Raw genomic sequence first — 24,520 nt, 5'->3', positions numbered from 1 at the left:
GTGCTGTCGAGCGCCTTAAAGCCAGCTTCCAGCCGTAATGGGGCAGAAAAGCTGTCTTTTTGCCACCCCCAAAAGGAACAGCTCCTTGCCGCTCCTTTTTCGGCTGGAAATAGGCTGTCTGGGGCTGTGGCATGCGGTTGCTGTGGCCCCAATCCATCTTCAGAAGGGGCAGCTTGAAGCCGCCTCTTGAGGCTTTCTGTTTCATCCCTTAATTCTTGATAATTTCTATTTTTCTGCATACCAAAAAAATGCTCTGTATAATATGTCTTTAATACTGAAATTTCCTTTATAATCCAACCACTGATCTGCTTTCAAAAAGCCAAGTACTGTAATATTTAAGTATAGTATTTGCTAATAAGATTTTATTTAAGAGAACAGGCTGAACATTTAGACGTGGAGAGTCCAAAATATTGGAAAGGTTTAGTGCTGAAGCACTCACTCATTAGGGTATCTTTTCTTCAATTTATGAAATGGTATGGTTTTTTTTAAAGAAAAAATAGTTTAAAGCAATGTTAAATTATTAGAAAATAATTAGTATCCACTCTTTTTCACACAAGAGTATCTGAATACAGCCTAATAGATATCTTTCTGCCTCCTTCCCCTTGGTGAAGCACAATGGCACACTGATAGGCAGAGGATTTTACAGAATATAATTTCAAATCACTTTTTCTGACTATCAGAACATTTATCAATGTATCACCTATCTTAACACAAATATTATATTTACATAAAGATATTGAAGTGGACTTGGACATCAATTGATTTTTCCCAAAATATAAGCATCTCAACTATATTACCTGATGGTCTCTCTCAGTATTGTATGGAATTCTTTCATTTCATCCAAGTGGCTGAAACTAGGAAGATGTCCTCCAAGAGCCTCACAGAATCTCTCTGCTTCTTCCCAGGTTCTTGTTCTCAGTACTCTTTCTTTATGAAAGAACTTTATGTGAAAATAAAAACAAAAAATTGGCTGTTTAATATTTTGCCAGGTCTTTGCCTATTACAACTTAAAAAACATATTTCACTCTGTCATAATATTTCACTTAGGTGAATCAAATTTTGTGGGGGTTTGGTTGGCCTAATAAAGGTTTTACCACAATATGGACTTTAGTTTATTGTTCTGGTCAACATGGCTACCCATGTCCTTGTATTTCATCCTGTTACCTGTCTTGTTCACTAACAACAGTTGACCCAAGAAAATATCCAAAGTCTCTGGGTTGGGATCCTGAGATTCTGTGTTACTTCATTCATAGCATGCTTTTCTGGTGAAATGGGGAAGATTGTTTTTGCTGCTGCTTCCTCCTGTAATGTCACTCCTAAAAATATACTCCAGAGACCTGAGTAATTCTATGAAACAGTTTGTTTATTTATTTTCTTTGGTTTGTGTCCCACCCTTCTCCCAAAATGGTACTTGAAGTGGCTTACTGTATAATACTGTATAATATCCTTTTCCTTTCCTTTTGGGGAAAGGAAAACAAGTGAAAAATGACCACTGAAAATACACCCCCATCCACTAATTCTTATAGCAGCAGGAGTGTCTGCCAGGACAAAAGATTCCTCCAGAAACAGAAGGGCCCCTCTTGTTCATATAAAGGAAACTCAAGATAAAAGTCAATGTCCTTACTCAGATGGTAGACTATAGACGGAAGGAAAATAGCTAATACCATCTTATTATCAAATAATATAATAATGAAAACTTTCATTTGGAAATATATACAGTATATATTAAGAACAAGATAAATCATATTAAGGTGTTCTGCAAGTTTTTAGACACAAAACCAAAGTAATACAAAAACAACAACAGCCATGAAGTGTGTGAGCATGTGTGCATGTGTTTTCAAGTAAGTGAACTAGATCAATCAGGACATTTAATAAGAATAATAAACTACCTTGTAACAGGCAAGACCTGATCCACTCTGCCATCCTTGAGGACATGGGTCAGTGACCTTAGGTGGTGTGTCTGGTTCTTTCTTTGGTCCAACATACTTCTTGCAAATAGAGTAAGCATTAAATGTTTTACAGTCCTTGACTTCCCACTTTCCAAGGTGTTTACCACTTGACATAACCACACATCCTCCACGAATTTCTGGGAAGTTGATTTAAAAATAATAATAATCTACATATTAATTATTTGTATGGCTTTTTTTTAAGAAACAGAGAAATGTTCAAGGTAATACTATTAATTAAATTGCAGCACTTACCATATATAACCGTGTATAAGTTAAAAAATTTAGGTCAACAAATCAATCCAATAGACTTACACATGAGGTCAAGTTATAGTCACCTATATACGGTACATAAACTTACCTGGTTGAAAAGAACCCCAGTTTGTGTAGGTTAGCTTTTCATAATTTCCACCTACACTTCCCCAGCTATATTCTCCTGTAGATTTGATATCTTGCAAGCCAGTCCAGAAGTACATTCCTTCAACTCTGCTATGCCTTCTAATCAAAGTGTTTATGAATTCTTGTTCAAACCTGTAAGTCAGAGTTTTAGCATTAAAAAGTAATTTTCCTTATAATTCATGAGTACATTTAATCTGCATCAAGCAACTTCCACATGTAGCATATGCCTCCAGCTGGACACTGGAGGGCTGCACCTTCCCAAATTGTGTTGACTTTTAACGTCCCCCTGTATCCTTAAGGGGATGTGGAGGGATTTTTTTTGATAATTTCAGGCTCTCCTGACTGGTTTTGAGCTTAGGTCTTCCCTTCAAACAAAATGCAGGTGACCACAAGTAAAGAAAAGGTCAGGGGGATGGAAAACAGTAAAATTAGAGGGAAAGGTCACACTGTCAGTCATGGTGCTGTATGGCACCCATAAATACACTTTCCCATCCTGATATAACTAACAATATCAGGATGGGAAAGTGTATTCATGGGCGCCATATAGCACCGTATCAGTATCGTACTTGAAGCAGCTGTATTTTGGCCTGTCTTTACGGGCCCTTTGTTTTGTTGTTAACTGCTCTCCAGTGGGTCCCGACCCATGACAACCCTGTGGATTAGACACCTTCAAGACTCCCTATCCACCACTGCTCTGTTCAGACCCATGCCTGTGCCTCCCGATTGAGTCCTTCTATCTTGCTTGTGATCTTTCCCTCCTTCTTCTCCCCTTTACCTTTCCCCATGTCTTTTCATTATGTGGCTAAGGTATGACAGCCTCAATTTGATAATCATAGGCGGGATACAGACTGCCCAAAAAGGGCGGTCTGCTGCCGCTGCCCTGGTTTGCTGCATGAGAGAGCCGCAGCGGACAAACCACGCGGCTCCTTCGCACAGCAAAAAGAACCCGCAAAAGCGGGTTCTTTCTGCGGTGCCATTATGACTCCACAAGGCGCCAATGGCGCACTTGCGGCGTCACAAAGGCACCGGGATGTGCAGACGCTATGCGTCCATCACATCAAAGTGGCAGCGCCCGTATGTATAGGGTGCCGCCATTTTGATGCCCTCGTCACGTGCAAGGGGCGAGTCGTGTTCGGAAGCGCTGCCCCTCGCACGTCATGATGGTGCCCCGTAAGGCCCATCTATCCAGCCCCTTGGCTTCCAAGAACTGACTGTTCTGTTCAAGGACCTATTTGCTTGACTTTTTGGCTGGCTGTGATATCCTAAACACTCTTCTCCAGCACCACATCTCAAATGTATTTTCTTTCTGTCCACTTCCCTCATCGACCAGTTCTCCCATCCAAACATGGCAATGGGGAATACTATTGCCTGCACAATTCTAACTTTAGTGCTTTGTTGTATATTTTTGTCCTTCAGGATCTTTTCAAATTCTTTCATAGCTTCCCTACACACTCCTAGGAGTTTATCACACTAGTGAGATCCCACGGGCAAACGGGATTTAAATGTGATTTAACGTGAAGAAAACCCAGAAATGCCTGAAGTTTATCACAGGACACCACAGTTAATGTGAAATAGCGTGAAGTTAAACCACAGTTAAAGCAGAGGAAACCGACAGCTTGTTACTTTCGGAACAACCTGAAAGTAAAAAATCTGCTGGTTTTCTCCGCTTTAACTGTGGTTTAACTTTGCATTATTTCGTTTTGGAAGCAATTTGGTGTGATAAACTCCGCGAATTTGCAAGTGTTGTTTAAATCCTAATTTAATTTAAATCACTTTTAACTCCCGTTTGCCTGCGGGATCTCACTAGTGTGATAAAGCTATTAGTCTTCTTCTTATTTCTTGACTGCAGTCTCCACTCTGTTCAATGTTTGATCCTAGGTACAGGAATTCTTTGACTATTTCAATTTCCCCATTGTCCAGATTGAATTTATGTACAGCATTTCTTCTGTGATCATTATTTTTGTTTTCTTTATGTTTAACATTAACCCTGTCTCTGCACTTTCATCTTTGACCTTCCTTAGTAACTGCTTCAAGTCTCAATGTCTTCTGCCAATATTATTGTGCCATCTGCATACCTAGGTTGTTTCTGTTCCTTCCTCCTATTTTCACTCCTCCTCCTTCTGAATCTAACTCTGCTTTTCTTATAATGTTTTCAACATATAAGTTGAACAGATAGGGTGATAGTATACAGTCCTGCCTGACCCTCTTTACTAGTTGGGAACCACTCTGCTTCTCTGAATTCAGTTCTTACCATGCCCTCTTAACCTTGGTACAGATTGTGACTATCAAATGTACTGGTAACCCCATGTCCTTGAGTGCATTTCAGAGCTTTTCATGATCTACACAGTCAAATGCTTTGTTATAAACTATAAAGCACGTTTATTTTTTTCCCCTGAAACTCCTTGGTGCACTCCATTAGCTTTCTTATGTTTGTTACGTGGTCCCTGGTGCCGCTTCCTTTTCTGAATCCCACCTGCACCTCTGAAATTTCTCTCTACATAGCTGGAGCCTATGAAGAATTTTGAGCATTATTTTGCTTGCATGTGAGATTAATGCTATGGTCCTATAGTTGCTGCATTATTTTGTATCTCCTTTCATGTGGATTGGGATGCATAACTAATCTTAGGGGAAATTAATATTTTATTTCACAAGGATATGGTATAATTATTTTGTTTTTGCTGCTCTTGTTGCTATGTGCTTCCAAGTCAATTCTCACCTTGGCTTTTCTAGGCTTTTCTACATAATATTAATTCCAAGGAGGTTTGCCACTGCTTCCTCTTAGACTGAGAGAGTGTGACTCAAGACTACCCAGTGAGCCTCAATGGCTAAACAAGGGTTTTCAGCCTGGTCTCCCAGAGTCCTAATCCGATGGTCAAAACATTGTACCATGCTGGTGTATTTTCACCTCCATACATATAATAACAACTGCATGTGCAAATTGGTCTTGTCTCTTGCATACCAACTATCTGTTTTCACTATTCAAAGCAAAATATTACACAATACCTGTTTGTTATAGTGAGATTACAGAGTTTTCCAAATGATACTTCACTCTTGTCAATTTTGTAACAAAAATCTCCATGCTTCTTCCATTCCTAATTTAGAGAATGATATTCTTTTAATCAAATATAAATGGAACAGACATTATACAATTATCATTCTTAAATATTAAGTAAGGATTGCTGGCCTATATTGTATTGTTTTCAATGGGCAGCATGGTAGTGTTTGTTGTTGGCTTATGACACCTAGCTTGTTTGGGTAGGATTTGCCATAAGAATAAGCTAACCCTTTCCAATTAGTTTTGCCCCAGCACAATGAACAAACAAAGCAGGACTGAATTCACTAGCACACTACTTAGAATTCTGAATTGCTCTTAGGTGCAAACATGCTTGCCCTCATTACATTTTTAGAGGCAGAAAAGTAGCATTTTTTTTTTTTACTGCTCAGGAAGAAGTAATAATATAGATTTTAAAAAATGGTTCAAAATCACTAGGAAAAATACACATGCTGTTCCAGGCTACATTTTGTAATTAATAATTTTTGATTGTGATATTCCAACTGGAAAAAATGATAGGCACGTCCACACCTGAGTCGAAACAGAATTATTAATATCACTTTACCTCACTTGAAGGACAATCTTTATTAGATATAGGTACATCCAAGACTTTTCCTTTTTTCATGCACACATATTTTAGTTTTTCTTCGCAAGGCAGGATACTCCACCGACTCAACTATTAGCAAGAGGAAAAAGGTCTTTTTTAAAATCCTGAAGACTATTTTTTATTTTAAGTAATTTTAAATAACTATGTATTTTGAGATTATTTAATTTGTTTAATTTGTTTATACACTCATGCTAACAGTTTTTGCCATTATTCAACTGTTATCATTTGTTGTTCTTCTGTGAAAAATTTCCCAAGGTGGATATGAGTCAAAAACCCTGCATTAACCACTGTTGCTCATGCACCTGGCTCAAATACCTTTATAATTAAGTGAAGCAAAACCACATATGAGAAAACTGTTGCTCCACCAAAACTGACACCTGTGTGAGACACTTCTCGCAAATAGTTGTGGAAGACCCAGGGAAAAGAAACACAGTAGAAAATGTGTGGGTTTTTTGGAGGTTTATGATTTTATCACAACCAACCCCAGTTGTAGAAACACCCTCTAATTCTTTTTTCGGATTAGAAGACCACCCATCATACCCCCTCATACACTAGAATCTTTTTAAAAATTACTTGCATCAAGTGAACTATAGGTATTAACCAATCCCAATGAGAATTTCAAGATATAGAATGTTATCAGGGTTTAATGTACACTTCTTATGTTTCCTGACACACACACACACACACACACACACAAATTCTAGCAAGGCTAGATACTGCCATTCTGTCCAAATGGACAGAATTTTGATTTCTCCAATTGAAGCCAACCTACTTACAACAAGAAAACATTACTTCTGTTTGCTGGTTCATTTGGGACCAAAAAACAGCCAAACCAAAAGACACACCCAAATATCAAGGGCAGTTGTTTTTTTTTAACAGAAGCAAAACCTTGCTGATGGCAAGTGGCCAACATCTAGAAAACTGTTGACAAATGTTTAGGTAACACCGTAGTACATAATGTCTGCACTGTAGGCCTAGTTTTGTGGTACCACAACAAAATGTGACTCTGGAGAACTAAAATTTCCTGTGCAGGTGCAGGAGTAACTGCAATTCTGTGCAGACTTACATTAGAACTGTACTTCTGAGTGAACACAGTTAGGATTCCATTGCTAGTGTGTCACCCACATGCTCTTCTATCAGCGAGAGGAATGAGATGAATGAGAATATTTATAAACAATATGGGGAAGGCATCTATGGCCCTCTAGATGTCATTGATCTGCAACTACCACAATTTATCATCATTGGCTGATGGGAGTTGGAATCCACCTACCACAGTTGTCTACTTCTGCTTTATAGCCTTTTCTGAATCTTACAAAAAATATGTTGGGCAGCAAATTATTGGAATAAAGGGTCCAAGGTTACATTAGCCAACAAAATGCTGATATTCCTTACCTTTATTTACTGTTTATTTATTGGATTTTAATTTAATTTATATCCCACCTTTCTCCCAGCATGGGATTCAAGACAAGATACTGCCATTAAAAACACACACAGTAAAACAAAAAAGCTATTAATACAAAAGTTAAAATGCAATTAAATCCAAGTTCTGTTTTAAAAACACAACTTAAAATACATTTAAAATATAATAAATTAGAAATGCAACACCACCTTTAAAATTTTCATTTGCTGTTGTTGTTGTGTGCCTTCAAGTAGTTTCTGACTTACGGCAACCCTATTGTGGGTTTTCTGGGTCTGAGAATGTGTGACTTGTCCTGGGTCACCCAGTGGGTTTCCCTGGCTGAGCAGAGAATCAAACCCTGGTTACCAGAATCATGGTCCAACACTCAAACCACTACATCATGCTGGCTCAATTTGCTGCAACATTTGCTGCAACATATTAAAAACCTAATGCTACCCACATAAAAAGTTATTTACCTGCTAGCAGAAACAAAGCAGGAAGGTGGCCAACTAGATCTCCCAGGGAAGGAGTTCCATATGTTGGGAGCAGCCAGAGAGAATTCTGGGAGAAAGCCCCCCCCCCCCCGCCGCTGCCCTGGGCAGATCTTAAGCTCATGGAGACTCACATAGGGAGATACAGTCTTTCAAATACTGTAGATACCTTTCCTGAATAGGCTACACAGTTGGGAGTGCTGTTTAAAGGAAGGTTTGGCTCATTCTGATCCCAGTAAGTAAACACCACTTCAGAACCATCTGACCACTTAAACAAGGCTGGAGTATCCTCATTCATGAAGCCTGTCCACGCTCGATCTTTTGTTTCTATATTTAAAAGTAGAAATTAAAGTAATTAAAGTAATTCAAACAAGTAATACTGCTAATCAAACAATGATGTATCCAAATTAGAATACCTTTTAAGACTGCAGTGAAGTATTTTAAGGTACCTCACAATTACAGGAATTTTCAAAGAAGAAGCTATGTTAGTCCCTTGCAGCATAAAAAGGAAGGAAGGGGGAGGAAAAAGGGAAATGTGGCAGGACCTTTAAGACTAACTGGTTTTTATTTTCACATGAGCTTTTGTGCACCACTTCTTAAGGCGCAGTACAAAGTGGTATTAAGGCCTCACGCATATTTATACAGTTGTGGGGGAGTGATAGCATGCAGTAGGATCCAGAAGGATACAAATCATGTCCCTTGTCCTAAAATTTCAAAGAGCTTCATAATGTGTACAGGTCTTTCATGTCTTTAATATAGATTGGATTTATGAATATAATTCAATTCAGCAGTTTTTTTCTAATCTTTCTTTGTAGTTTGAGAAATGCTTGTTGACTTGTAAATCAAAAGAATTATGACCTTACTCTAAATTTTCAAAGGGCTGCATATAAGTTGACAGATTTTTCAGATCTTTAATATGGATTGGAATTTTTATAATTATATAATTTCAAAGAAGATATCGTAGGTAGAGAAATCGTAGGTAGAGGAGGCAGCGACAGTATAAGACTCGGCATCCAAAAATCTCTCCTTTACCCACTATTTCTAAATGATTTCTATACAGAAAGCAATCACTTGAGAAGTTCAGCCAGGATTTGAACAACTTCCAATATACCGTCAACCTGAGGCTGGAATAATTCACACAACAATTCACTTTCTTTACACCATTGTGCAATTTGGACTTCTAAGCACCATGCTCCACCAAAAACTCACTGATTGATACACATACTTGCATGCCTTCAGTTTCCACCCAAATGATCTACTAAATCTATTGTTTACATCTCAGAATCACAAGGCAGACTCAAAATTCTTGGATTTACATCAGGCATTTCTCAAACTACCCACCAAAGGAGGTAAAGAAACAAATTGACAAGACAAGATCAATACCCAGGAGCCATTTACTACAAGACAGACCAAAAACACAAAAACACAAAATTAATGGACACATATCTGATATTAGAAATGGCAATACCTATTTCAGAACATTTTAGCTTTCCTGAACACATAGTAAGTGATTTACAAGTTATGGTCTTTTAACAAGGAAATTACAAAAGAAGCCTAGAAAAAGAAACTGATAAACTATATTCACAAATTCCAATCCATATGAACAAAGTGAATGGCTTCATGGCACACTAGATATATAAATACAAGAGTTCTCACTACTTCTCATAGAGTTTTGAACTCAGAGAAACTGACTTTTGGTAAGCATATCAACATTAACTGACCACTGTAAAGATCTGAAAGACCTGTATCACTCAGCCCTGTGAAAATTTAGGGGAAGGGACATGATTTGCATATTAATGAATCTTATTCCATGCCACTCCACTCCCACAACTGTATAAATATGCTTCATGCATGAGGCCTTTATACCACTTCATACTGCATCCAAAGAAGTGAGATTTATATCCATGAAAGCTCCAGCAAGGGGGGTAAAAACCAGTTAGTCTTAAAGGTGTTGCCAGATTTCCTTCTTTCCTTCCCCTTCCTTCCCCCTTTTTATGTCACAATTACAAGAGTATTTAAAGGATCTGGCGAACACATTACATTTCACTCAGTCTAAATCATGTGTTTATTTTTTTTGAACAGCCTGTAATTCTGAATAGTTTTTAAAAATTGCTATGGCCAAATAAGTTAAAATCCCCAGGCTAAAACAAACTTTCATTCCATTCCATTCTTTAATCTAAAATTGAAAAAAGAAACTCACACTGACATGCTGAGTCAAAACTTACCAATATGAAGTTTTGTAACAACTAACTCAACATCTGCTAAGGAATGTATGCTGATTAAGCTGCTATTGCTTGCATTGCAGAAGTGATATGCATCTTTCCACGAAGCAGAGTTGTTCATTAGTTTATAGCAAAACCCATTATGAGGATTCCAGTCAGATTCACACTGAGTCTCCAAATAGCTTTGAACTCCTGAGAACAAAGGTGAAATATTTGCAATTTACAAAGAATGTTGGGGAGATAAAACCCACACCTTCTACAAAAGAGGGAATTGGAAGTGGGAAAAGTGAACCTCAGGCCCTGATATAGATCTGGCCTTTGGGGCTTCCACAGATTATCAATTCCCATTCCTAATGATGCAAATGCTTGCTGGTTTCCCAAATTTTATAAAGGTTTTCCCCATTACAATAGGCTGAAATTAGTTTTTTGATCTTGAGAATGACATTTTCAATCTCATTCTTTTACACTTATCCTCACCAACCACAAGAATGCAGCCCCTAAAGCACTTTTCTGGTGGGGTACAGACTGCCCCTGCAGCTGCTCCAATGAAGCACAGATTGGGGCCAGGACAGCCACAGCGGCAGCCCAAAGGTCCCAATCTGGCGCTTTTCAGGACCAGGGAGAAGCAGTAAAATGCCACTTCTCCCTGGTCCCGAAAAGGGGTGTCCTTGGGGCTCCATGCCCCAGGACACCCCGGAAGCTGCCCAGGAGCAGCAGCCAGGAGAGAAAGGAGCCATTTGGCCCCTTTCTCCCGGCTTCGTTCCCGCAGATGTTTGGTGGCTGCAGGAACGAGGCGTTCCCCCAGGAGCTCCGTTTCGGAGCTCCTTCCAGCACTGTGCCTAGGCCGCCATAAGCGGCCCAGGATGGCACAAGGGCGTCACACGTGTGCCACTATGTTTGGAAGCAGCGCAAATGTGACGTAATCATGGTGGCCCCCATGTGGACGGGAGGCCACCATGATTGCGCCCTCGTCATGTGCTAGCACGTGACGAGGACGTCACGTAAGGCCCGTCTGGAAAGGGCCTAGGTTAGCAAAACTGAGGCATGGCTCTTCCTTCCAACTGCAGCTTCCAGTCAAATTCCCCAAAATCTGCTCTCTTGAGAAGCAATGGGATGTGGGGAAGGATTCAGAGCTAGGAAATCATGCAAAGCTATTTTCCCCCAGAGCTGATTTTCAGGTCACATGGAGGACTGTGGCAAAAAAGGGAAGAAAGTGCCATTGTGCTACTCTTGGTGCACCAGCATGATGTGATATGTATAGACACCTGCATTTATAAGTAGTATGACTACAAGAGCCAGCATAGACCATGATTCTGGGAAACCAGAGTTTGAATCTCTGTTCGGCCACGGAAACTCACTAGGTGACCTTCGGCAAGTTACTCTCCCATTGTCAGAGGGAGGCAAAGGCAAACTCCCTCTGAAGAAAGATTGCCCTAAAGTGATAGATTCACTTTAGGGCTATCACAAATTGGAAATAATCTGGAGGCACTCAACCACACTGACCATTGTTGCTTTCTGGTTTTAAAGCAGACTGGTAAGAGGCCAGTGCAGGCTGAAATATGCCAAACAGATTGCTTGGGAACACTGTTTGGGTGAATGGGAGATTGCTCCATCCCAGCTGACAGAAAAACACTTTTGTCACATTTTCACAAGTGAAGTCTGATTCGATTGCTTGCTTGCTTTACTTCTTCCCACCACCCTGTTTGTTTGCGCTTTCTCTATTGCTGAGTCCAGAATTAAATCGAAGTTGGCCAGAATGCACATTCTATTTTTAAATGCCCCTATCAGCTTCAGGATTGCAGTAACATAAATAATGAATCCCAGATGAAGAGGCATGTATGCATTCTGATTCAGCATAAGTTTAATCAACAGAGTGTCCCACCAAATTCAACAGAGCATCCATCCGTCTACCAGTTTAATCTTAAATCAAGGATATGCTGGCTATCAGAAATGACATTAGACATAAGCCTTTTCTCCCAACAGAAATCTCCTTCTACCAGCAAAATCCTCTTTCATTGTTCTGCTGGCTAAGATCTGCCAGCAGAACAGCCAAAAAGGAGGTGGACAAGAGACTGGGAAAGGGAGGAGCCAAGTCATTTCAATTCCAAACCATCTTCAGCTCAGGGAAACAGCCACAATTGTTGTCGTTAGCTGCTGTCAAGTTGACTTCGACTTATGGCAACCCTATGAATAAGAGACCTCCAAGTCAAGTTATCTTTAAGAGTCCTTCCCAAGTCTTGCAAACGCAGAGCTAAGGCTTTCTTGATTGAGCCCAACCATCTGTAATGTGGTCTTCCTCTTTTCCTAGTGCCTTCCACCTTATCAAGAATTATTGTATTTTCTAGGGAGTCATGTCTCCTCATGATATGGCCAAAGCACAACGGTCTCAGTTTAGTCATCTTGGCTTCTAGAGAGAGCTCAGACTTTATTTCCTCTAGACTTATTTATCTGCAGAACTCTTCTCCAGCACCACATCTTAAATAGCTAGTAGCAATAGCAAGTATATTTCTATACCACTTATCAGTGCAATTAAGCACTCCCTAAGCAGTTTACAAAGTGTAAGCTAATTGCCTCCAACAAGCTGGGTACTCATTTTAACGACCTATGGAAGGATGAAAGGCTGAGTTGGCTGTGAGTCCCTGACTGCAACTGAACTCACAACCTTGTGGTTTGTGAGCGAATGGCTGCAGTACTGGCATTTAACCACTGTGCCACCAGGGCTCTGGTTGATTTTCTTCCCATCAGCTTTTTTCACTGTCCATTTTTCAAAACCATACACAGAAATTGGATAAACAATGGCATGGACAATCGTAACTTTAGTACTCAATGGCCTGGTACATATCATGCTTTGTGGCACCCTTGTCACATGCGAGGGTTGCCGGGGGGACGGGCGGGAGCGGAGTGACCACATGCCCCGCAACCCACACATGTGATGAAGGCATAACAATGGCAGCACCCTGTTTACATGGGTGCCACCATTGTTACGTAAGTGCTGCGCGGCATCTGCACGGTGCCATGCGGCACGGCACCTGCTTTTTGTGGGTTCTTTTTTCACCAGCAGGAAGTCATGCTATTTGGCAGCTGAGGCTTCCCTCTGGTGGAAAAATAGGCGCTAGCAGGCCGCCCTTTTTGGGCGGTTTGTACCATGCCAATGACACATCTTTTATACTTCAGGATCTTTCCTAGTTCCTTCAGAGCTTCCCTTCCAAATCCTAGTCTTCTTTTGATTTCTTGACTGCAGTCTCCATTCTGATTAATGAATGAGCCAAGGTAAGGAAAATCTTAAACTGCGGCAGTATCTTCATTGTCTGTTTTAAAGTTACATAGATCATTTGTGGTCATTGTTTTTGTTTTCTTAATGTTCAACTGTAAGCCTGCCTTTACAATTTCTTCAATAGTTGTTTCCAGTCTTTGCTGTTTTCTGCTAGTAGTGGTGTCATTTGCATATCTTAAATTGTTGATGTTCCTTCGTCCAGTTTTCATGTCTTCTTCCCAAGAGTCTAATCCTACTTTACATATGTGTTCTGCATACAAATTAAGCAGATAGGGTGTTAATATGCAGCTTTTCCTGACCCCCTTGGCAATTGGAAACCATATTGTTTCTCCTTATTCTCCTGATAGTAGCCTCAATCCTAGCCAAAATGCTAGCAGAAAATTAGGCCAGGGCAGGGGGAGTCCTAAAGGGGGTTCCAACACTTCTAAATTTGGATGGCTTTGCCCTTGGCCATCTTCAGCTGTTAGGACCATGGAATCCTAACTCAAAGGCATGCCAACTGTAGTGGGATGTGGGTTAGGATTAGGAAATATGGCAAGCTTCTTCAGACCACAAAATTTCTCTTTTCTTCACAGTAATTTTGGTCAGTTGGAAGTGTGTTCTTACTTCATAAGCCCATTTAATAGGGAGAATGCTATAATGAACATAGAGGGATTTATTTCCAAGTAAATGTTCAAAGAATACCATGGTTTGCCAATTTTGAAAACCGTCTAGAACATTTCCTCTGATTTTGAGACTAGGAGAAATTACAGTTGGCCCTCCTTATAAACAGATTTTTTATCCATGGTTTGAAGCATCCATAGATTTAAAATATTAAATATTTAAAGGTATAAATTCCAAATAGCAAACCTTCATTTTGCCATTTCATATAGGGAACATAATTTTGCTATGCCATTTTATTTAATGGGACTTGAATAGCCATGGATTTTGTTATCCACGGGGGTTCTGGAACCAAACCTCAGCAGATAACAAGGGCCCACTGTATCTATTTCTGCAAAAATATTTTCATAGTAAATGCACTCATATTCCTTGCATCTATTATCCATGCTGAAGAGAATATGCTGAATCTGTTAAGAAATTGCAGGTTGTGATGATGACATTTTGAAATGCTATTTTTCTTACAGACAGGTCTTCACAGTTAGTTACTTAAAGAAGAAGGTGGCTACTTAATAATTATGCACAGCTGCAATAACAGCAACTATAAATATTAAGCAGTTTAAAAAACTGGTTTCGAGAGATGAATCCACAATGCAATTTTAACTGACCTGGAAATTTTTCTTTGGTATTATTAAATTGCTTCTTGCACACATAAGGAAGTGCAGTTTCACAAGGATAGCTCTTCCAGTGGCCTCTGTCAGCATTCATAGCTACACAGCCAGTTCCATCTAGCAGAGGCGTATCCTGCATTTCTGTAGAGGAACAACAGTACTTAAAGTATTAAGGCATAAAAATCACAATCTTACATAATTACAGGACTACGAAGGAGGAGTTCATTGATGATAACACCATTATCCCTCCACCCACACCTTTTGTTGAAGAGTGGGCTTTGAAAAATTAAACTCTGCCAATGAGTTTAAATTGTGTTTTATGAGAAATTATTTAGCATGACTGAAATTCTATGCACACTGTTATAGGCCTAAGCTTCTCTGAACATAGTTAGACTGAGGACACATTAGCAGGATTATAAAGAATGTTTGAGAAATACAGTTACCTGGACTCCAGCTAAGGAAGTTCAGTGGGGTATGATCTGACCACTGCCAGCCACCAGAAATATCCAGTTGGTTTAATCCAATCCAAAATATCTCTGCAATTCCATCTTTAGCTGTAGAGTTAAAAATACTACAGATTAGTATAACAATACATTTTCAGGCAATTTGTTCCTAATTGTGCTCAATCTTGAGTGGGCATGTGCAGAATTGAGCTGTGCTTGGTATGGTCAATAAGAAAAGTGCCCAGATAGGTAAGAATTTCATCTGTTTCACCTGCCCACTCCTGGAATGTAGCCCTCTAAATCCCTTCCCAAATTGGAATTGACCCCCTGGTCTGAAAAAAGATTTCTCACCTCTGATTTACAGAGAGATGATAAATATTTAAATCTTCTTGATTTAAATTTCTCCATCTACATTTATGATTCTAGTAGTGCAAAAAGCAAGAAATTACCCTTACAAAGGTTTCAGACTCCTACTAAACAGTATAATAAAACTGTTATAACAATAAAAGAACAGATAATAATGTGAAGAGGGGAAATTCACCAATGGTTAAATTGTTGTGCAATCCTGTGTTTATCCTGTATATATGAAGTGCTCTTTGAAAAGGAAGTGAGGTGATATACGGAAATGGTTTACTGAAAAGAAACACATTTAACCTGCTTAGACATGCATGTAGAAGGAGTACCACCCAGATAAAATAAATATAGAATTGTAGTTACCTTGAATGTAGCTTAATTCAGATGCACTACTGATGCTCAGCAAGTCTCCACCTTGTCTCTGACATGAGACATATGCTTCCTTCCAAGATAGGGCAGCCTGTGTATTTAGCTGATAGCAACTTCCAGATTTCACATCATGCTCCCATGTATTCTGACAACCATCCTCTGGGGAAGGAAATAGATAATTATAAAACCTGGGTCCCACTTAGGCACATTTCCAATCTGTTCAGGCATCTCACAGGCCTTAAAAGATCTAAATCCCTACTGACATATCCTCTTAACCCTCAGCATGTCTGCACAAAGAGGCATAACACACTACAGTGATCCAGAAAGCCATTCAGAGATTGTGGAGTTTATCATATGAGGTGTGGGATATCATTTTGTCCCATCTCTGTCCCGTCCTTCCCACCCGATCATGGGAAAGACTTTCCCACATGATCCGAACTTGACCTGGCAGGGAAGTGCGAATGGGAGTGATCACGCAAATCACTTTCACACTGCAGCCAGCTGGAAAGCACTTTCAGGCGTCATTTGCAGTATTTTGTGTTAACAGATTAACCCATTAATAACAATGACGGCTGAAAGTGCTTTTCAGCTGGCTGCAGTGTGAAAGTGATTTGCGCAATCACTTCCACTTGGGTCATGGACAGGATAAGGATGGGGGAGCGATCTTGTCCCTATCCTGTCCCCCTTGTGATAATCTCCATAGCTATGCTAGTCTGGAATATCAGCATGCAAAGGTATCTTGCAGCACTTTTGAAACTAACTGTGTGAAAGAATGTGAAGTTGAAGGCTTTCACAGCTGGCATCCATAGATTTTGTGGGTTTTTTAGGCTACCTGGCCATGTTCTGGAAGAGTTTATAAACTCTTCCAGAACATGGCTACATAGGCTGAAAAACCCACAAAAAACTACATGTGAAAGAAGTTATAGCATAAGGTTTTGTAGACTTGGTCTATTTTTCCTGAGCATGGAAGAAGTAGGACAAGTCTATGAAAAAGCTCATGCTACAACTTCTGTCACACAGTTAAGTCTTAAAGGTGCTGCAGGATCCCTTTGCAATAAAACCATTATTTTCCTTGCTTCTCCTAAGCTTCCCCACTCTGAGCCATGCAAATTGCAGAGTATAAAGAACTACATAGGAAATTGGAGGACGTTCACATTCCTTCCTCCCCATACCCATTTTTGTTACATGTATGTGTGTTTTCAGAGAACAAGAAAAACTGGTTCATCCAAGCATGGTTCTCTAACCTCCTTACCATAAACACACCAGTAAACTCAGGCAGCTGGAGTAAATCAGGTCAAACCTGAATAGTGCTCCTGACATTTTCACCCTCCACATATGCTTGATGTCATGAACTAGAAGAACAACTAGAGCATGATCTTAAATCACATTTGCTACAACAACACATTTTTGTTTAATATTCTATGACAAAACTATAAGTAGACATGAAATCCTGGTCATTCAATATTTGTCTATGAAATACAAAAGAAACAGTATGGATTGACAACAACTTTTCTTCACAATGCTATTTTAAGTACATTACTTGCCTGGTTTTAAGCAGAATCCCCATTTTCCATGTTGACTGAAATCAGAGGTTGTAGAGCACCATTCACCACCCTTGAACATTTCATTGTGTATGCAGTCATGATGCCATGTCTTATTAAAAAGGAATGGAAATTCACAAGGCTTCCCATAGGAGTTTCCACCACTGGTATAAATTTCTAGAGTAAACACAACAACAAAAAGAGATGTTACATTTGAAAATATGTGTGTGTGTACACGTCCGTATCTGCATGTGTGCATTGCAAAATGAACTATTACTAAAAATATTCTTTGAATATTTTAGAAGTATACATTATTACCAGCTAAAAGCTATGATAAATTATTTTAGAGAGGCTATAATGGGAAATGGTTAACCTTTCAAACATATGCATCTTATGTAATTGTTGTAATAATAGTTTAAATACAAAATAGTCAGAACACAGATCACTGTGTTCTAGAGCCCAATTCAAGCATTCTAAAAGTGGATAAAATAGAGTCCAAAAAAGAGTATAAATAAACTAACTTTAATTCCAGCTTCAAGGAAATGCAAGGCATAAATAAATTGATAGGGACAGGGAAGAACACATTGGTGCCACCACTGCTATTGCCATTTCTAGATGCTCCAAATGACATTTTGAAGGGAAGAACTTTTCCATCTATGGATGTTCTCCTGTGATCTGCAACCCTAATTTTCTGGGCGTATTTAGGTAAAATAACAGATCTTATTTAAAATGCATATTTCTATATTTTCATAAACTAAAGGTAGTGACACGGCCATTTCTGCACCTATGAAATGCATTTCAGCTGGCTATCATCAGGCACCATCATTCTAGGTTCTTAGAAAATTATTAAAATCCCAAAAAGTGTTGTTTTTTAAAATGAGATGAGCTTTATTGATCAGTTGATAGTTTCAGCTGCAGTTATTTATTCAAATGTATTATTTTTTAAGGCTGTAATGTGAAGAAAGTAGATAGAAAGACAATCAGCTCATTTGAGATGTGGTGCTAGTGCTGAGAATACCATGGACAGTCAGAAAGTCAAACTAGGTGCTAGAGCAGATCAGGCCCAAGGTCTCCCTAAAAGCCAAGATTGCCAAACAGTTTGGCCACATCATGAGAAGACACGGCTCACTGGAAAAGATAATAATGCTAGGAAAGGTGGAAGGTAGTAGAAAGAGAGAAAGGCCACATATTAGATGGGTATACTCAATGAAGGGGGCCATGAGTATGAATATACAGGACCTAAGCAGAGCGTTTGAGGACATGGGGCTTGGGGGTGTCTCATCCATGGCATTGATGAAGGCACAAAGGTGTGACCCTAAACCTAAAGGAAATGTTGCAAAACAAAAAAGTCTAGGGGGAAAATAGCATAACTGAAAAAGATAGCTCAGTTTTAATAAGTACAATATACAAAGAATAATAGATGAGAAATGTTGCCAAACTATCAGGCAAGGAAAAATAGCCTTACAACTTTGTGGGACATCCAGGATACAGCCCACATTGGCTAATTAACTACTGACTTACACTGGATGTGTCCACACAAATAGATAGATCTTCATGCTGTTATAACAGCCATACCTTTACAACTGAAGAAGACACATGTCGAAACTCATTTGGTTTTATTTTAAACAATTTTATTTGTTGTTGGCTTGTATTGTTGTCCCTTCCATATGTTTTTTTTTTTTGAAGTGCTCTAAGCCTTATTTGTATTTTGACTGTCTGATATTCTATATACATTGTTCATTAGTTGGGATGTATAGTTCTTAGCCTTGTACATACGGGCAATACTTGTATTTTATACAAGACATTTTGTATTCCTCATTGTTTTCATCTTCAGGCCTAGCACACAGCCCACTTTCACTCATGGCATTACCATGAGTTGAAGTCGACTTGAGGGCAGTTAACAATAACAACAATAATAACATTTATTTTCTCCAGTCTGCATTGAAATTTATTATTTATTATTAATACTACATGTATATTAATTTATTTTAAAAATCTGGTCAGAAACCCTGCATAAGCATGGGCATAAATTTGCACCCAAGCACAAATCCCTTCTCCACATTCCCTTCTCCTTCCTGCAGGACTCACCTCTCGTCTCTACAACACAGACATTTAGTGGTCAGCGCCACAAACCAGAAGAAATGAAAGGAGTGCCTGATTTCCACCAGGTATATTCTTACAACTAGATGTACAACACTACCATCCTCCAGGATCTTAGGAGGATCCCCCAGAGGTTCTGGAGGATGCTTTTTTATTGTGTGTCTGTCTGCAGCAGTGTTGGGAAACTGTAAAAGACTAAGGGACTGCACTGGTTCCACAAGAAACCTTGGAAAGCTGCACACTCCCCAAACACCACTGCCAAAAAAATAAGAAAAGAAGAAATGGGGAGGATTGTCCCTTAATGCCCTTTAGAGGGTATTTTCACCATTTGTTTAGCACTCTTGGACGATTTCAGATCTAGGAAAGGCCTTTTTAATAATAGGAAATGAATAGAAGTCCCTTCTTGATTCAAAAAAGACTTCTCTGATGCCTAAATTGATCCAGAGGGGCCCATGGCGGAAATTCCTCCCACAATCTCAGAGGAAATTTGAGATGATTTTTTTGGAACACAAAATGTTTTTTGACTGCTGAGGGGCCCTGGGAGAAAGGCCCTCCACACTCCCTTGAGGTTATCTGGGAGACCTCTGAAGAAAAAAAGGCCAACATTTATTTATTTATTTTTTACCTGAGGGGACTTCATGTGGCCCACATGTCATATTTTGCCCATCCCTGTGCTACAGGGACACAAGCAGATACCTCCCCCTGTTCATGTGATTTACCAATCACTAAATGTACATGTGGGGTGAGGAGGGGGCTGTATTTTGAGATGGTGGGAATTACTGCATGAGGGAGTTGTTAATTTCCGTCATTTGCAGTGACCAAAAAAACCCAAAACCCTACATACACCAATGTTACACCCTTAAAATGACCTGTTACTATAGTATTGTAAAAATGAAGAAAGATTACACAAGATAAAGTTCATTCAATACATAACCATTCAATTTAAATACATAATGGCACAGAACCCAAACCAGCAATGAACACAGTGCTTTCTGCAAAGCTGTAACTGAAACTAATCTACCAACATATCTAGTCCTGGATTAGTGCAGCAACAGGCACTGCCAGTTGGCAGTAGCTGCAGCTGTGCTTTAACATGTGTTGCTGAAATGCTACCGATCCACTATATTATCCACTATATTTTTCAAATATCAACTTGAGTTATGAGAGGGCAAGTTCCTTCTCACTTGGGAGGCTCCACTGGATCTTCCTGGGAATCTACTGGAGCCAGAGAACCGCAAAGTTTTCTGCAGCTGCAAGTTGGTGGCTGCTGCTGAGATTTCCGCTATGGACACAGTTGTCACTAAAATCAAGCTGCTGTTATGAAAGCTCTCCATGGTTTACATGCCAGGCGTTCTACCTGTGCAAGAAAGATTTACTACGTCTGTAGGAACCTTATCACACAGGAATCCCACAAAGAAACAAGATTTAAAGTAGAAAAAAACCCTCAAATTTATCACACGTTTCTACAAACCTGAAATAACGCAAAAATAAAGTGAACATAGAGGAGACAAAAATGACACCTTTTTATTTTCAGAACTTTCTGAAAGTACTAGATGTTGTTTTTGTCCCCTTTACATTCACTTTATTTTCACCATATTTCAGATTTGTAGAAACGTGTGATAAACCTCTCACATTTGCAGGTTTTTTCAACTTTAAATCTATTGAGCTAGTGTGATAAGGTCCTAGGGCAGAGTGTTGTCTGCTTTTCCTAATCGGAAGGTCCAAAACATCAAGGATTTTTTTTGGGGGGGGGACATTGTACCATACCCTACAACCCCACCGCAAGCATGTGCTGTATATGTGGTTTCATATTTTGATAACTAGAGCTAGGCATGTTCTAAGAAGTCACAATAACTTTTGGAACACTAGGAAGTTTTCCATGGGAAAGGCATGTTGATTCTGAAGACACATGAAGGATCAAGGTAATACCAAAATAAAAATTAAATGAGTTTGCTGATCACTCCTTTCTCCCCCAGACTTTCTGCATATCCTTTTGCACTGGAGACAAAGGAGGCCTCACTGTTCTAAGGCAAGTAAGGCCCTATCACTTACCTACACGCTGCTGTGTTCCCAACCACCCTTTCTATCCAACTATCTTGGGATTGTCCTACATCCAATCACTATTTTGTTAATCTGGAGTTAAGGTCATCTACCAAAGTTGCACTTATTGTCAATCCCATGAGAAAGCAGTCAAAATCTTTTGTACTTTGTGTAGAAACTTGAGAGCACCAAACAGGATACCAATGTCCAACCCGCAAATGTACAATTTGTAATTGTGGTGAGCAACCACCAGATCTCTGTCCAAATGACCAGAGATTCCTCCTCCCATTTTACCGTCAGACAGTCTGAGCCACACACTGCTTTCCATGGATTCCACTGCAGGACTGGTAAACATGACCCTCTCTACAACCCTAAGCTATCTATTTTCCATAACTCCATTTTGGTTAGCCTTGTACAGGGGTAGGCAACCTGCGGCCCGCGGGCCGGATGCGGCCCGGCGAGGCCTTGGGACCGGCCCCAGCCCGGTCCTGCCGCCGATTGCCGCCGGGGCCTTTGGCCTCTCGCACGCAGGGGCAAGGGGGGCAATTGTCTATAGACGCCTCAGAAACATGCATTTATATTAACATTTTTTAAAAAAATCAGCAAATTTTTTTGTGTGTCCTCCACTTTTTTAAAAAAAGTGTCCACCATTTGAAAATGTTGTCCTACATTTGTCCCGGTTTATTTATTTATTTAATTAAAAAAAAACCACTTAATTTTTTATTTTTTGGCTTCGGCCCCCCAGTTGTCTGAGGGACAGCAACCCGGCCCCCGGCTCAAAAAGGTTGCCTACCCCTGGCCTTGTATAATCTCTCCGACTGAATTGTTACTGTGTGTTTGTGTGTTCTCTTGCATATTTCTACATCAAATCTTTATTCACCACACTTTGAGTCCTTTTACAGTTAGTTCTAATATAAACAAGTGAAACGGTCCTTTAAGGCCAAAAACAGATGGCGGTAAAGGGGCAGCTTAACACTGCCCCTTTAAGCTTTAAGTTGGGGCCGCGGCAACCGCATGTTATGCCCCCAACCCGGCATTTTCCTAGTGCAAATAGAAGCAGTAGAAAGCCACTCCTTTTTGTGCCTGGAAAAGGGCACCTTTGGCACCATGGCAGTGGTTTTTCAGCATTTCTGTGGTGCAGCATGTCTAAATGCTGCGCTGCTGAAATGCCATGATTCCGCTGCACATGTGGTCATCTGTGCAGCTTCCCGATAGCCTGCAGGTGTGCTGCTGTCTGAACACCACACCCCCACGTTACCAGGAAGCCAGCTTTATTTGCTAGTCTGTTTTACCCTTAGGTTACCCAACATGTTGGAGGCCTCCTCTGAGTGAAACAATTCCCCTTCCCCCAAGGAGACACTGACACAGTTGGTGGGGATCCCATGTCCCTCCACCTTTTGTGGTAATGGGGGAGGGGTTAAAATGCCACCGTATATTTTTGGCACCGTATTTTTGATGGTAAGAACCAGCATGGTGTATTTGTTTGAGCACTGGACTATGACTATAGAGACTAGGGTATGAAACCCCACTCAACCATGGAAACCCATTGGATGACTTTAGACAAGTCTCAGCTTCACAGGATGGCAATGACAAACCTCCTCTGAACAAATCTTGCCAAGAAACCCCAAGATTATGGTGACCTTAAGAGTCACCCTAAGTTGGAAATGACTCAGGCACACAACAACAATTTTTGTTGGCAACTGCAATTTCAGTGGTGCTCTTCTGATGTCAGCAACACCAGTTGGGGTTGCAAAAATAGGCAGGCCACATACTGGATTGCCTGCATTAAAAAGAGGCTGCTATGTGTTCAGAAGAGAGTGTTTCTAACAGGAAGCACTGAAGAGAAGGGATTCCTAGTAAAATTGTTCTGCCATGCTTTCCAGGAAAAATATCTTGCTCCTGAAGTTGTAATACAAGCCACTTTAGGCTTATTCTCTTAACATTTTCTAAAGCAGAGAAGAAGATTGTTTCTAGGACTCCTGTATATGTGATCTTCCTTTCTGTAGCAGCTTCATGACACTGGCTTATCAAGTTTTCAACATCACTGTAGTACTAAATAATACATAACAGTGCAAACATAGGAAGTCAAATTGTCTTGTTTACTTTGGATTTCTGTAGTGGAAATTCCAATATATTGCTGATAACACATTTCCTGTTATATGGAGTCTTGCACATTTATCCTGTTTCTTCTGTGTTTTTTTTAAAAAATAATATATAAGCAATGTACAGCAAAAACATGTAATCAGACAGCACATCTGTTCCCAGAGTGAAACTGAAAGTGCATCTTGTCAAGAAGAGAAAAGGACTGGGGATGATAAGGAGACCAGTCCTGCTGATGAATTTTTTCCCCTGGTACTCAAGCCTGAAAACCTCTCTATTGGTTCCAATCCAGCCAGGTCAACAGGAATGCAAGATTGACCAGTGAATTTTTCATGTTCCATCCAGCTTTACTGGTCAGTGCATGCTTGCTTTCTATGAGGGAAAGAAAAGATGTCTTTCAGGGGATTTTTGACAGACTATATATCTAGAAAAGTAGGATAGCTCATTGTCATTGTACTGACTAACTATACTTGGAGGAAGGTGAGATATAAATGAATGAATGAATGAATGAATGAATGAATAAACCATTATGATGTTTTGAAGAAATTTATTTCAAAAATCCTGCTTATTTGGCTGTTGTTGTGCTGCCATGAAAGTAAATCTATGGGATCAGCCCAGCAGTGTCAAAATTCCACTGGAGTCCTCAAGCCCCACACCATTATAGGTAAAAATGCCCTGAAGCTATCTTTGTGGCCTTTATCAGCCAGCACAACTCTATTAATATGATAGCCCCAATCTTGGAATTTGACTTTTGGATTCAGTGGCAACCGTTATTATTAATACTTTCTGAAACACTCACATTTAGGATGCATCTACACTGCAGAAATAATCCAGTTTGCCACTACTTTAACTGTCATGGCTCACTGGTATGGAATTATGGGAACTACAGTTTTTTTAGATATTTAGTTGTCACTG

At 39.8% G+C, this 24,520-nt stretch overlaps 1 protein-coding gene across 1 annotated transcript in view; it reads right to left on the bottom strand.

Moving 5' to 3' along the window:
* The window catches only part of LY75 (lymphocyte antigen 75), a 94,732-nt gene that overhangs the window by 53,990 nt on the left and 16,222 nt on the right, over positions 1 to 24,520 (bottom strand). Inside the window, exons 3-13 of the mRNA XM_042471671.1 lie at positions 17,369 to 17,542; positions 15,819 to 15,983; positions 15,102 to 15,212; positions 14,656 to 14,799; positions 10,120 to 10,308; positions 8,064 to 8,221; positions 5,963 to 6,073; positions 5,349 to 5,437; positions 2,308 to 2,477; positions 1,890 to 2,086; positions 798 to 940 (exon numbers count right to left, since the gene is read on the bottom strand). Of these exons, the coding sequence (XP_042327605.1) occupies positions 798 to 940; positions 1,890 to 2,086; positions 2,308 to 2,477; positions 5,349 to 5,437; positions 5,963 to 6,073; positions 8,064 to 8,221; positions 10,120 to 10,308; positions 14,656 to 14,799; positions 15,102 to 15,212; positions 15,819 to 15,983; positions 17,369 to 17,542 (1,651 nt within the window). The remainder of the gene's footprint in view (positions 1 to 797; positions 941 to 1,889; positions 2,087 to 2,307; positions 2,478 to 5,348; positions 5,438 to 5,962; positions 6,074 to 8,063; positions 8,222 to 10,119; positions 10,309 to 14,655; positions 14,800 to 15,101; positions 15,213 to 15,818; positions 15,984 to 17,368; positions 17,543 to 24,520) is intronic.

This window comes from Sceloporus undulatus, chromosome 1 (assembly GCF_019175285.1).
Source record: "Sceloporus undulatus isolate JIND9_A2432 ecotype Alabama chromosome 1, SceUnd_v1.1, whole genome shotgun sequence".
NCBI lineage: Eukaryota > Metazoa > Chordata > Lepidosauria > Squamata > Phrynosomatidae > Sceloporus > Sceloporus undulatus.
Note: the sequence above shows the minus strand (reverse complement) of the source record. Positions and strands in the feature narration are given on the sequence as shown.